Consider the following 12,502-nt stretch of genomic DNA (forward strand, 5'->3'; position numbering starts at 1 on the left):
ATCAGCTTTGCATTTGATCAACGGCGCGACGAATAAGGAAGCCCCGTGTCCTAGTCGCATTCGAATCCACGACGAGGCAAATCAATCCGCGAACTTCAAAAGAATCCCGCCACTCTGATCCTTCAGGATTCCCTGATACGCGTGGGAGTCTTTAATCAGGGTACGCGAGTCGACAGCTCTCGACAATACATCGACCCCGAAATGGGCTCGCTCGCTATTGTCTTGAGAGCCGGATGGTCCGTCCATCTTGTCACGTGGCACGTTAATTAAATCGCTAATTATTAAACTAATTGCCGATTTAATTAGCTCGCGAAAGAGAAATCCCGCGTGTTCGCAAACAGAAGAACAGAGACCCCGAGAAAAAGGACTACGGACCGCTTGATTGTGCGCAGTGATATCATACCTTCAGAACACGCGAGTCAGCCAACAGACTATCCAACACAATCTGAATTAGCCAATGCTGGATCAGCAGCCGATCGTTTCATTCCGGATTGTATCCTATCTGCAACATAGACAATCAGTTTAACGACCGTATCATATGACCGTTTTAATTTACACGTAAATTAGCGGTTTTAGGAAATATCATACATCTATACGTGTTTACGCAGTCTGTATGCTAAATTTGATCATGTCGTGTCAGTTTACTTGTTTGTTATTAACGTTTCGCGCATTTGCGAACCCTCATAGAAATTGAATACCTCGAAAATAGAAATTATTTATTAAGTACTGAACAATGACAATTTTAATCCTTCGTCTGCAAGCATATTTTTTTATGTCTACAATATTTTTTGTCTAAAATACGTAATAGATCATCATCTTTTAGTATTAAATTCGATTTTTGTAAGAGCATTCGATACACCGTTCAATACATATGCTTTCAGAATGTAAAGCACGTCGGGAACATTCGTATCCCAATACTATACAATGTAAAATACCTTACTCAATGCGAGGCGAGTACTTCGTATCAGAGGCACGCGCGAAAAAGAAGCAGGGAATCGTGGTTTCGTTCTGGAGTTTGCACTTCGAAACCAGCCCAGCCGTGCCCGTGGCCCGGCAGAGATCCTGCAAACTAACAGGACAGGGTCAAAGCGGTTCGCTCTATTGTATTCCTGGTTAACTACTGCTTACACAAAGCCTTGAAAAGCCGACGAATTATTTAAAAAGACTCGTTATTGTTCCGCGAGGCGAATGGTCAAATATTGCAAAACCACTTGTTAGCTAGATGGGAACTTTCGGTCGAAAGAAAAAACATTGTGCCCACGTGGAGAAACGGGACCTTCGACACTCAAATAAATTAATGAAAACTATTAGAGAGTATAAAGAGTGTGGATAAAGATGGATAAATATAAAACATTGCTCGATATAAAACTTCCGGTTTAACGTATATTGATTTTGTGGTCCGACTTGTTTAACAGAAAAATATGTAACTATGTCCGAAGCGATGTAAAACATCGATGCACCGTAAAATTGAGTGTTATCAAAATAGGATACTCAAAATAAATCAATAAATGTCATGTGACTATGTGACTACTAGCTCTGTGTATGTTGACGTACATGAGAAGAAAAAAAATAACTATCCAACGATTTTATTCTTCTAATTTTGTTCTTCGATATTTTGCCAACGCCGTTACGACAACCATCGTTGTCTTTACATAAACGGGTTTACAAATTTAAAATGAAATAGCTTTTGATATTTTAGGCAATATTTATGCCTTCTATATTTTACGCACTTTATGATAGCAAAACTGTTTTATAGTTTCAATATCAAAATAAGAATAAATATAGTACCGACATACGGGGCACAAATAGTAAATAATATATTAGCAATCCATAACGGAATAGTGACATGATATAGCGGATAACTTAGTAATAAATTTTGAAGGAGGTCACAAGAGAAAATAACTCGAAACATATATCTATTTCTTTGCGAGTGAGTCTTCGATCAACAAAAATATAACAGTATAACTATTTCAAAATGTTTGTTAATATTTCAAAATTTTACTTATTTCAAAATGATTGTGAGTTTGACATTAAACGGACAAGTGTTAAAAATAAAATCGTAGAGAAAGTTACTTTTGCAAATAAATATCAGTGTATCACTTTGTGATAAAATGCAGTAAAAATACTTTTCAGTTATTTTCTCTTGGAAAATGGCGTTTATAGCTCTTTTTATTTTCAAAGTTTCGATTACGTAGGATGGTTACGCTGTTATTACATATGTATCATTTATTGCAATAAAATTTATCTACAATTTTTGTAAATTGTACACATTATCGATGGAAGAACGAATGCGGATAAATTTTTTTCATTCTGAAAAGGTTTGCGCGATAATAATTGGCTCTCACGATCACTTTAAATTTCAGGCCGCTTTGGAGTACTCAATTGCGTTCGGTTGATCGAATATTTTTAATTACCGCTGTATTTGTTCCGATCGCCCTGCGGATGCACGTTAAATAAATTAATGCGCGCATGTCAACTATCGCGAAGTCATTTCCCGCTGAGATTTCTATTGCGCGGTCGAAATTTTCCACAAATAACTATATTTTCCGAGACCTTTCAAGAGTCGAGATTTTAACGTCAGGATAATTTTTTTTTAATTACCGGTCAATTAAATTATTCGAATTGTGTTCTGAATTGTACCATCGTACAGCATAAGTGAGTTAAAGTCTTGAATCTGTTTCAATGTGAGAACATATTGAAAAATAAATGAGAAAATTTTTTATTACCAATATTATTACTTCATTTTAATATTAATCTAATTATTATATTCTATTAGCAACATTTACTTCTTTTTAGGGATAATACATGTGTTTTAATTAGCTTAAATTAATTTAACATTATTTAAAAATTTAAATTATAACAACGTTTAACATATTGCTCCTTTAATTCAAAAGTGACATAACTGAAAAAATTAAATTTCACAGAAAAGGAGAAAACTCTTTTTCAACTTGACAGAAAATTACTGTTTAATCAAATAATATTGATAAAAAGAATATTATACATAAATATAAAGAACGCCAATAATCGGTCAAAGTTAGATGTTATGAATATAATACATATATATATATTCCTAATTTTTAAATTTAATTAACTCAGATGTGACTATGCGCCGAAATATTCGGACATTAACCGCAACCGATCTGAGATGTTAATAATATAAATATAAAAATGATAAGGCGCCGAAACATTCGGACATTCCTACATATAAGATAATCCCCCCTAAATTAATTTGATAAAGAGCTTATTGCGAAAAATATTACCTCAGCCAGGAAAGTTCTTTACCAAATTAATTCGTGCATGAAAAATGTTTTACCAGAATAATAACTTGATCATATTTCTTGAATGTTGTATCACTTTTAAGTAAGGAAGCAGTACTACAATATATGAAATGTACTGTTTATGTTATTAATATATATTTAAATGTATAGAATAAGAAAATATATATATATCGTTTGTGCTTTTTGTTGGCTAGGTGCCAGGTTAGAGATACGAAAGCTGGACGTACCCAGTATCGCCGATCCAAATTGGGAGAAGGTGTCACTCAAATGTGAGTATGATCTCGGTGGCAAGGAGCTGTATTCGGTAACGTGGAACAAAGATGGCCAGGAGATCTTCAGATTCATGCCGCGATCACCGACGCCTAAGCGACCTCAAAATATCAGCGGATTATATATTGACCTCAACCGAAGTGACCACAAACAAGTGACACTTCTGGGCCCAACCATTGGCAAAGATCAACGTAAGATCAATTTACAAGCAAGAATTACAAGATACATCCATTACTATATATTTCTTATGTAAAAGATGAATCTTTTATATATGCATGGAAAGAATAATTTTGCTGAAGTATCTAAAAATTTAGATAGATGCAGTAGATATAAAAATAACTTTATTGTATCAAAATTATATGTAGGGTTAGGGAACTCAAGAATAATGAGTAACACTGCAAAAAGTTTTGACAGTCTATTTGCAACCAATTTGAACATCCTACATAATTATTTTGATAATCCAACCAAATTATTTTCAGATCTGTCTCTAACTAAATTTTTAGATATTGATACTTCATCAGTAAAATCATTCCATATACTATTAAAATCATTTTTGTAGAAGATTATAATTTCAATATGCAAATTATTAGAGGAATTAAAGTAAATATCAAAAATTTAATGATTTAATCAGACATTTAACGTAGGTTTAATTTTGTCTTTTTAGAAAAATCAATTTCCATTTTTTGTTGTCGCTTATTCTGCAGATATATTAATGAAATAAAAGAAATCTCTTTTTCGTCCCTTTTTCTTAGCTTATATCTATAGTGTCTTTTCTTTAACTTAATGTCGCAGGTAAAGTCGACTTGGCGGGGTCTTACGGTTGCGAGGTGTCATCCGAAGCGCCGAGTTTTGAGACAGATTACAGAGAGGCAAACATGAGCGTGGCTGTACCCCCTCAAACTTCTCCGATACTCGAGGGGATGCGACCTTCTTACGAAATAGGCGAGATCCTCCAAGCGGAGTGCACGTCAGGGTTAAGTTACCCCCCGGCAGTTTTAACGTTCATCTTGAACGATAAAGAGGTGAGTCGATGATATTCGTGAGTGCGAGAGTTAGGGTTACGCCTGCACTTAAGGACATATGTGTCACATCTAAAAACAATATAAAAAAGGGATAAAAAGTATAATGACTAACGGGCAATTGAGAGCAATAATCAACGCAATTGTTTGTGCGTAATAATTAACGAATGTATTGTTCTAGATGTTACATACAAATGAGAAGAATCAGACGTTTTGGCTCCGTTCGAGCCATCATCAGCGATATCCTATGGTAGATTCAAAAATTAATCGTATCATATAAAATAGATCTAAAAAAGCGGCTGAGGAGTCTCTTCAATTCCATATTTGAAACATCCATGTCAGTAATGTCTGATTGGCTGAGTAAGCTGTTAATTATGACCAATATTCAAAAAGTAAATTATTTTGAAAGAATGGGTGCGCAATTTGTTTAGAGTACTGGTTCGCACTGAATAAATTATTAAAAAATGCCCATTAGTCATTATACTTTTTATCCCTTTTTTCATCTCGAGAGCTCAATTTTATTTTTATAATTTTAAAAATATAAAAATTTCATAGATTGTTCTATTATTACGTCTGAATATCTGTGTAACATTTGAGAATGATTCTCTTATTAGTTTAAAAGTTATTTAATTTTTTGTTTGTCTTGATTCTTTATAATGTAAAATCACGTTTTGTAATACTTATTTGCAAATTTGAGGAAATAACATTCAAAATTAAATAAAATTTTATACTGGATTATATATTGGATTCACTTAAAAATTATTGACCTAAAACTGCAGAAAAATATGGACATTTTGCTACATAAAACCATTAAAAGCCAAATTATCGTTGTTTTTTTGCAGTTGGTTTCAAAGTATATTCACGGGCTATAAAATTTTTTGAATGATATTGGCGGCTATTAGGTTACTTTGACTGATACTTTTAGTTGGTATTGTATAGTCAAAACGTTCTTAAATTTTCGAAAGATCACATGAGTTTTGAAAAACAATCAGACAAACTTCCGTAATTCTCCATGTTCGTATACTTCGTGTACGAGGCATGTTTTCAAATTTTCGCTTGATTTATAAATTATTTTATTAGATCATTTATTAAATAAAGAAGAGCTTTTTATTTATCCAAAGCAATTGTCAATCAAACGCAAATTTTCAGTTTCCAGCGTCCTCCTTCGATAGCTTCTGACTTAACAAACTTATTGAAATATTTTTGTTAAAATTGATCGAAGGAATATTTACCTTCGAAATATTATGTAACTACTTTAGGGCATATCCCTGTAGCATGGGCAAACGCGAAACGAGCGAAAATTTCGTAATTAATCGCGCAACGTAATCCAAAACTCGCTTCCGCGGGCTGTTGAGCGGGCATGGTAAACTAGGAACCACATAACTCCCATTATTCAATGCTATGCTGTGCACGTCATTCGCGAGGAGGTACTACTCGGTTTATTCAACGACAATTTGTCAAGCGAGACCAGTTCGCATGGGCATTTTTATTTCGCTCACTGACCGGCCGCACGTTCAAGTCTCAATAAATACAATGCTATGAGTCACAAATTAATTTCTCGAGAATAAACTCGCGAAAATGCAACAGGACTGCGACAAAAATATGCTATTCGTAAAATGAAAATTGTAACTCAAACAAAATTGATATAACAAATGACGTTTTAAAGATATTATTTTTTTCAAGAGACTCGACAATTAAATTTATAATCTATTACACTTCTTCCTTTAACAAGTAATGGAATGGCAGACAATCTATTATGATCGATTATACAAGTAAAGAAGCATCTGGATCAACTTAATATATTACTTTATTCGTTGTAGAGAAACACGTGTTATTGTAGGCACCGAAAAAAAAGAGAGTATAAACATAAACTTAGAAGAAAAATTATACAGTTTACGAGTTATCTCTGTATCTTAATTAATACATTAAATGCCAATGTTTCGTGAACATTGGCAGTTTATTTCATCAAGGCGAGACAATCTAATAATACACCTATCATGAAACAAGTCGGAATTATTCAATTATTCCCTAGATTTCTATTATGTTTTTTAAGGGAAAACGGAATGATTTCGATCGGAATTCATTCCGACATATTCCATGGTAGGTACCCAGATCTAGTACGCAAGAAACATTAAATCGACATTTTGAAATATTGATTTTATGAATTTCATCAATGTTTTTATCTAATAAATTTTTTATAAATATAATACGCAGTGATAGGATATTTCCGAACCTTAAAAAATATTTTGATAATATAAATTCCGAATATTTCGTAAATATTCAACAAAAAATAGGGAACACTTCAAAAAGTATTTGAAAGCTCGAAATCTTTACTTTTAAAATCGGTAATTGATATTTCAATCTCACTGATTCTTTACGATTTTTTTTTACTGAGTTATTGAACGTTGAAGCAAAAATGATCACTTTTGCTTCAATGTTGAATAACTCGGTGAAAAAAAAATCGTACAACGTTCAATAAAAAAGCAAATTGAAGATAAAGATTCACTTTTTCGACTGTAAATCGTATTTTTGTGTGATTTTCACTTCACACCATAGACCTTTGTAAAATTTGTACAAATTTTTAGATTTGACGGATATCTATTTGTATCCGTATAACTACGTAAAAAATCAGTCAGATTGAAATATTAATTACCAATTTCAAAAGTAGAGATTTCGAGCTTTCAAATGCGCTTTTTTTATTTTTTATATGCGATGATTTTTCACCAAGTTACGGTATTCTGATTATTGCGCAATTTTGAGCGTGTTCGAAAGTGTTCCCTATTTTTTTGTTGAGTAGTACAGTACAGAACGATGAAAGAATTGTTATTGAGAAATTACAATGTTAAATATTGATGTGTGAATGTTTTTTCAACATTGAATCTTCGTTGATTTTCCTATATTGATTATTATTGTTGCTACAACGTTGAAATAATATTGAACAAATTAATATTAAAGTCGCTCACCTGGGAACCGTATGCAATATCGCCTATAGGTGTATGTGGCGAAGTAATTTTCTCATATTTAAAAATTACATAAGATAGAATAAGAGGCGCAGTATTACGAAATTATTCACCCATGTTTTAATGAAATGATTTTTAGAAAGTGACCCAAAGGCTTTAAGATGAAAGCAAATAAAATATATTTTTTTAAAAATATTTCGTTTAATTTTATAAAAATTAATTCAGGGACTGAATCTTTTTGGAAGTTTATATGATATTGAATAAATGTTGAATCAATGTTCTCGAATATTCTTGAATTGCAACGTCTGCAAGATGTTTATTATTTTAACGAACATTTCTGCAATGTTTTTCAACATTTCTGAGATGTTGATTCAATATTGCATAATTTTATTATAAAGTTTTTGTATAAAACATTTTTTTATGTCTTAATAGTTTTTGAGATATAACTAAGAAAGTTAGAAATCGTTTTTCCTAGAAAGAGTGATTTAAACATCAGTTTTCTGCACTAATATTTTCTAAATTTACGTGTAACCTATACACACACACACACACACACACACACACACACACTTTATATATATATATATATATATAAAATACTTTGAGCCTTACAGATTCTGTAAAAGTCTCAAAAGACTTTTAATTTTAAATGTAATACATATAGAATAACTACCTTCTGTAGTGTGTATGAATTAATTTAATTAATAAACGAAAATAACATATGTACAGTCAAAGACCGAAGTTTGATGAAGTTAAATCTTCATTTGTAATCTCTTATAATTTTTCGTATTCCATATCCCATATTAAATATCTCGATAATTCGTGACTATAATATAAATCCTATCACTATACAAGTTACTTAAAATATAGCCTTTACAAAAATTACATTTTAAACTCTTCAAACTCTGTGCCTGATTCTTAACAGGTAAACAGAGCCTTAACTAGAGACTTGCGAGGAATTGGCAACTTAGACGGAAAGCTGGTCTCTACGACGCGGTTGGGCCTGACAATGCGCTTGGAACGGCATCATTTTTCCGGCGGCAGTTTGACTCTGGTTTGCCAGTCGACACTACCAGGAATCGCTGATAACCATCCTCTCAAAACCATAGAGTTTGCTACTCTCGCCGCCAGCAACCAACGTCTCGCCCAAGAACCTCCTAAATCAGGCTCAAGGTCGAACATCGAACTCTACCCGGTTCTGACTTGCTGGACAATGACCGTGATTCACGTGATTCGTTACGACAATCTCAGATTTCTACGCATTTAATGTCGGCGAGATAGTTCGATCCATGGCATCGATACCTTTCAAGTACGTGCTAATTAGTGTATACGTCTCTATGCATTCTCTGCGATCAGGAAAAACGTCGCGCATCGTCATCGGCTTCTCTCTACATCTACATGTCAATCGAGAGCGATGCATACTTCAGTGCGTCCTGAATTTTCGCGCAATCCATACACGTTCGCTCGCATGTGTACACAATGTTTAGAGCACCCCGTATATCATATATAAGTCTGAGATAGCAATACAACTCTACGTAAAATAGGTCGGAGCAGCGCGAGCAACATGATAACTGTACATAGTGTATAATTGTGAATTAGCATTACAACAAATTATCGTGTATAATTAACCGGATGGAAGGACTGCGGAGATGATGAAGGGAACACGATGAAAGTACATGGAAATATATCGGAATTCGCGGAGACGCGCGCGACATCGCGAGCAACTTCTTTGAGGGGAGAATAACGCGGCTGGAACGTCGCGTTCGAGAGAAATATATATCTATCATTTGTCAGACCAGAAATATAGTTTAAGAAGTATAAATGTATACGGGTCGTAATCTTAAGTACGACTCGACGTCGGCGTATGTAGTATAAGTATGTGGTTAATTCGACTATATTCTCCACATCCGATCTTCCTCAACGAGGCATGCGAGTTCTACGTGTGAAATAAAAGATACGACGCTTTTGTTCAGCAATTTTACACGATCCAAAGTATCGTCGTTATCGTCGAAGCGATGGCAGTAATAAAACGATGATTTAATCAACTTGGTTGGTATATTTCTCGCGAACCAGACATCCTTTTCCATGTAGCAGAATCTTGCAGCAATATAGTTCAACGTTGCAATGTTATTGCAATATTGCTCGAATAATCTCTGCTGTATGGGTCTTTAGTGTAACGATTTTATTGAACTCGCTAATTATGTTGTATGTATAAAGAACGGTTTACTTAATTAGCGATTAACGGATTGTGACCGTTATCATACTAAAGAATAAATCGGTACACGCGGCAGGAGCAACATGGCTATTCGAAGCTCTCGTGATTCAATGGCTTCCTTTGCCAGCGTTTGTATAACAGAGAAGGGACCATCATGACTCGATACACATAATTTACGTAAGTAACAAAGACCAGCGAGATAAGAGCAGTTTAAAACGTCAAAGAGGAAGCAAGGGACGGAGTAAACAATAAATGGAGAAATTAGCCAGAGAAAGATCTCGAGAAAACCATCGAAAGAGTAGGGCGGTCACATAAACCGTCTCGGATTCACCAAACGGATCTCCTCCCCCACCCCTTCGATCCGATCTATCGGCACACCGACTCTGTGACTCTCCTTCCTCTCCTTGATTCGATTTCCAGATTAATTAAGGATCGCTGGTCTGAAAGGACGCCCTCGAGATCCTTTCAACGGGGTCGAGTATCTGTCCGTCCCGGGGGCGACGTAACGAGCGCCGATTCGAATCGGTTTCACGAGACACCGAGCCTGATAATGACATTTTCCGTCGGCTCAGGTAAGTCTATCTTATGACTCCATGCCTGCTTACTGATTACGAGCTTCTTCGACAAAACCTTCAATTTAGTCTCGCCACATGAGAAGGCTTTCACGAACCTACACCCCAACCCTCTTAATCTTTCTCATCCTCGTTAGCTTGTAAGAGATACTGTGTTTTATCCCGATATTTTTATAATAATAATCTGTATGTAAGATTCATTTTTTTATAGAGAACTTATACGAATGTGACTCTCGTATACATTTCGTTTCTACTCATTTTTACTTAATTAAAACTCGAATTAAATTTCTGTTAGAGACAGTATGATACGTTTGAATATTATAAAAATTGGTAGTCAAAATAATTTTTATTTTTATCTATTCATTTTATCTATCAAAATAACATTTTTTAAATTATTTTTATTCTAGAAATCATTAGTACCTTAATGTAAATCCTCGATGTTTTCACATCATTTATGTGATATTCTTATAATTTAATAGTTCGCGGCAGGATATATATGATTGATCCGAAATGACTTACATAAGCTGCCAGAGTGCCGAGGACAATAGTCAAGCATTCAACTCACAGCTGAATTGTAGACGACGCGACGTTAGGAAGGCTTTAGGGCGCTCGAAGTCGAAGGTGGAGTCTCACCCATTACCCACTCGCTATTACTCCCACTTTGCTTTATCACCTCTTCCCTAACAGACACTAGAGAGAGAGAGAGAGAGAGAGAGAGAGAGAGAGAGAGAAGGGGGGAGGGGAGGGGGAGAGAGAGAGAGAGTGTGTGTGCGTGTGCGAGTGTGTTTTATATATGTGTAGTATGTGTATAGTATATATGTGTAGTATGTAGTATAGTGTGTACTCTCATATATGAACATGTATGATAGCCATACTTGTGTCGATGCGTGCGAGCGCGCGTACTTACGTACGTGCAAATTCGCGCAGTTGTGTGTATATCCCGCAAGAGATGCCAGGAACTGATACGAAATCGATAGAACCCAGTTTCCGACGTGACGTGCCGGCATTATATCATTCGCCCCAACAGCAGCATCAACTGGCGACAGGAACAACACTACACCAGCGATCTTCTAGGCGATTCGCGCGTCACTCGAGCTTTGACTATGGAGATAGATATGTGCCTTCCATATCTCTCTCTCTCTCTCTCTCTCTCTCTCTCTCTCGATCTCCCTTTCTTTCTCTCTCTCGAAAAGAAATAATATAGAAAGATCGACCCAATATCTAGCCCCAATGTCACGAATTTCCAAAAAAGAGTTAAAGAACGATCATTTCATATTTCATTCATTTGTGCTATATATGTATATATAAGTGCCAAATAGAAAATTCAGTATATTACTAGCTGCGTTGATAGAAAAATGACACATGTCGAAATTAGCAATTTTTCAATATAGAACATTTTTAAAATTCTAAATTGGGACAATGTTTTAATTAGGATAGTGAATATGCAATTTCTATAATTTTACTTGCTTTTCATGTTATATTTTTAATTATAATGAATTCTTTAATCTTTAAGTAAGTATTAAGTAGATTAGTAAGTAGACTATTCAGAATCCAAAAAAATTTTAAATAATAAGAATCATATTTTAGACCGTACATGTAAGAACACAATCAATACGAACTAGAAATACCTATATCGGTCGAAGCTGGATCTTTAATCGAATAATTCAATGTGAATTATATATATGTATATGCTATATATATGTACATGCATATACAGGGTGTTTCCAAATTAAATCGCAAAACTTCGGGAGCGTGTAGAGGAGTAAAAAACTAAGAAAAAAAGTCCTATAGACATATGCTCGTTTTTGCTCCGTTTCAGAGAAATCGAAAAAAAATGTTTACATTTCTTGCCATATCTAGCACCGACATATTTGATTACATTTTCCACTTTCTGTTATGAATTTGTCAGTCGCTCTTTGAAAGCCTTTAACAGTAGATGAATTTTGTCTTTTGCAATATGCCGCGTACGTATTCTAATAGTGAATATGCTGATATGGTTTTTGTATACGGTTTCTGCAACGGTAATGCTTTAAAGGCGGTGCGAGAATATGCACGACGATTTCCAAACAGAAGAGTGCCAAACCGAAGAGTGTTTATGTTGACATTTAATAGATTGCGAGAGACTGGATCATTTTCAATTCGACAAGAAAACAAAATCGAATCTGTGAATCTCTTTTTCGGAAAAAAA

The 12,502-nt window shown here is 34.5% G+C and overlaps 1 protein-coding gene across 1 annotated transcript in view; it reads left to right on the plus strand.

Moving 5' to 3' along the window:
* The window catches only part of LOC108724895 (uncharacterized), a 41,709-nt gene extending 32,166 nt beyond the window's left edge, over positions 1 to 9,543 (plus strand). The window contains exons 2-4 of the mRNA XM_018451594.1: positions 3,473 to 3,739; positions 4,341 to 4,570; positions 8,453 to 9,543. Coding sequence (XP_018307096.1) covers positions 3,473 to 3,739; positions 4,341 to 4,570; positions 8,453 to 8,794 — 839 coding nt within the window. The 3' untranslated portion in view covers positions 8,795 to 9,543. The remainder of the gene's footprint in view (positions 1 to 3,472; positions 3,740 to 4,340; positions 4,571 to 8,452) is intronic.
* Positions 9,544 to 12,502: the final 2,959 nt, after the last annotated feature.

The sequence above is a fragment of the Mycetomoellerius zeteki genome, unplaced genomic scaffold, assembly GCF_001594055.1.
Source record: "Mycetomoellerius zeteki isolate Tzet28-1 unplaced genomic scaffold, Tzet1.0 scaffold106, whole genome shotgun sequence".
NCBI lineage: Eukaryota > Metazoa > Arthropoda > Insecta > Hymenoptera > Formicidae > Mycetomoellerius > Mycetomoellerius zeteki.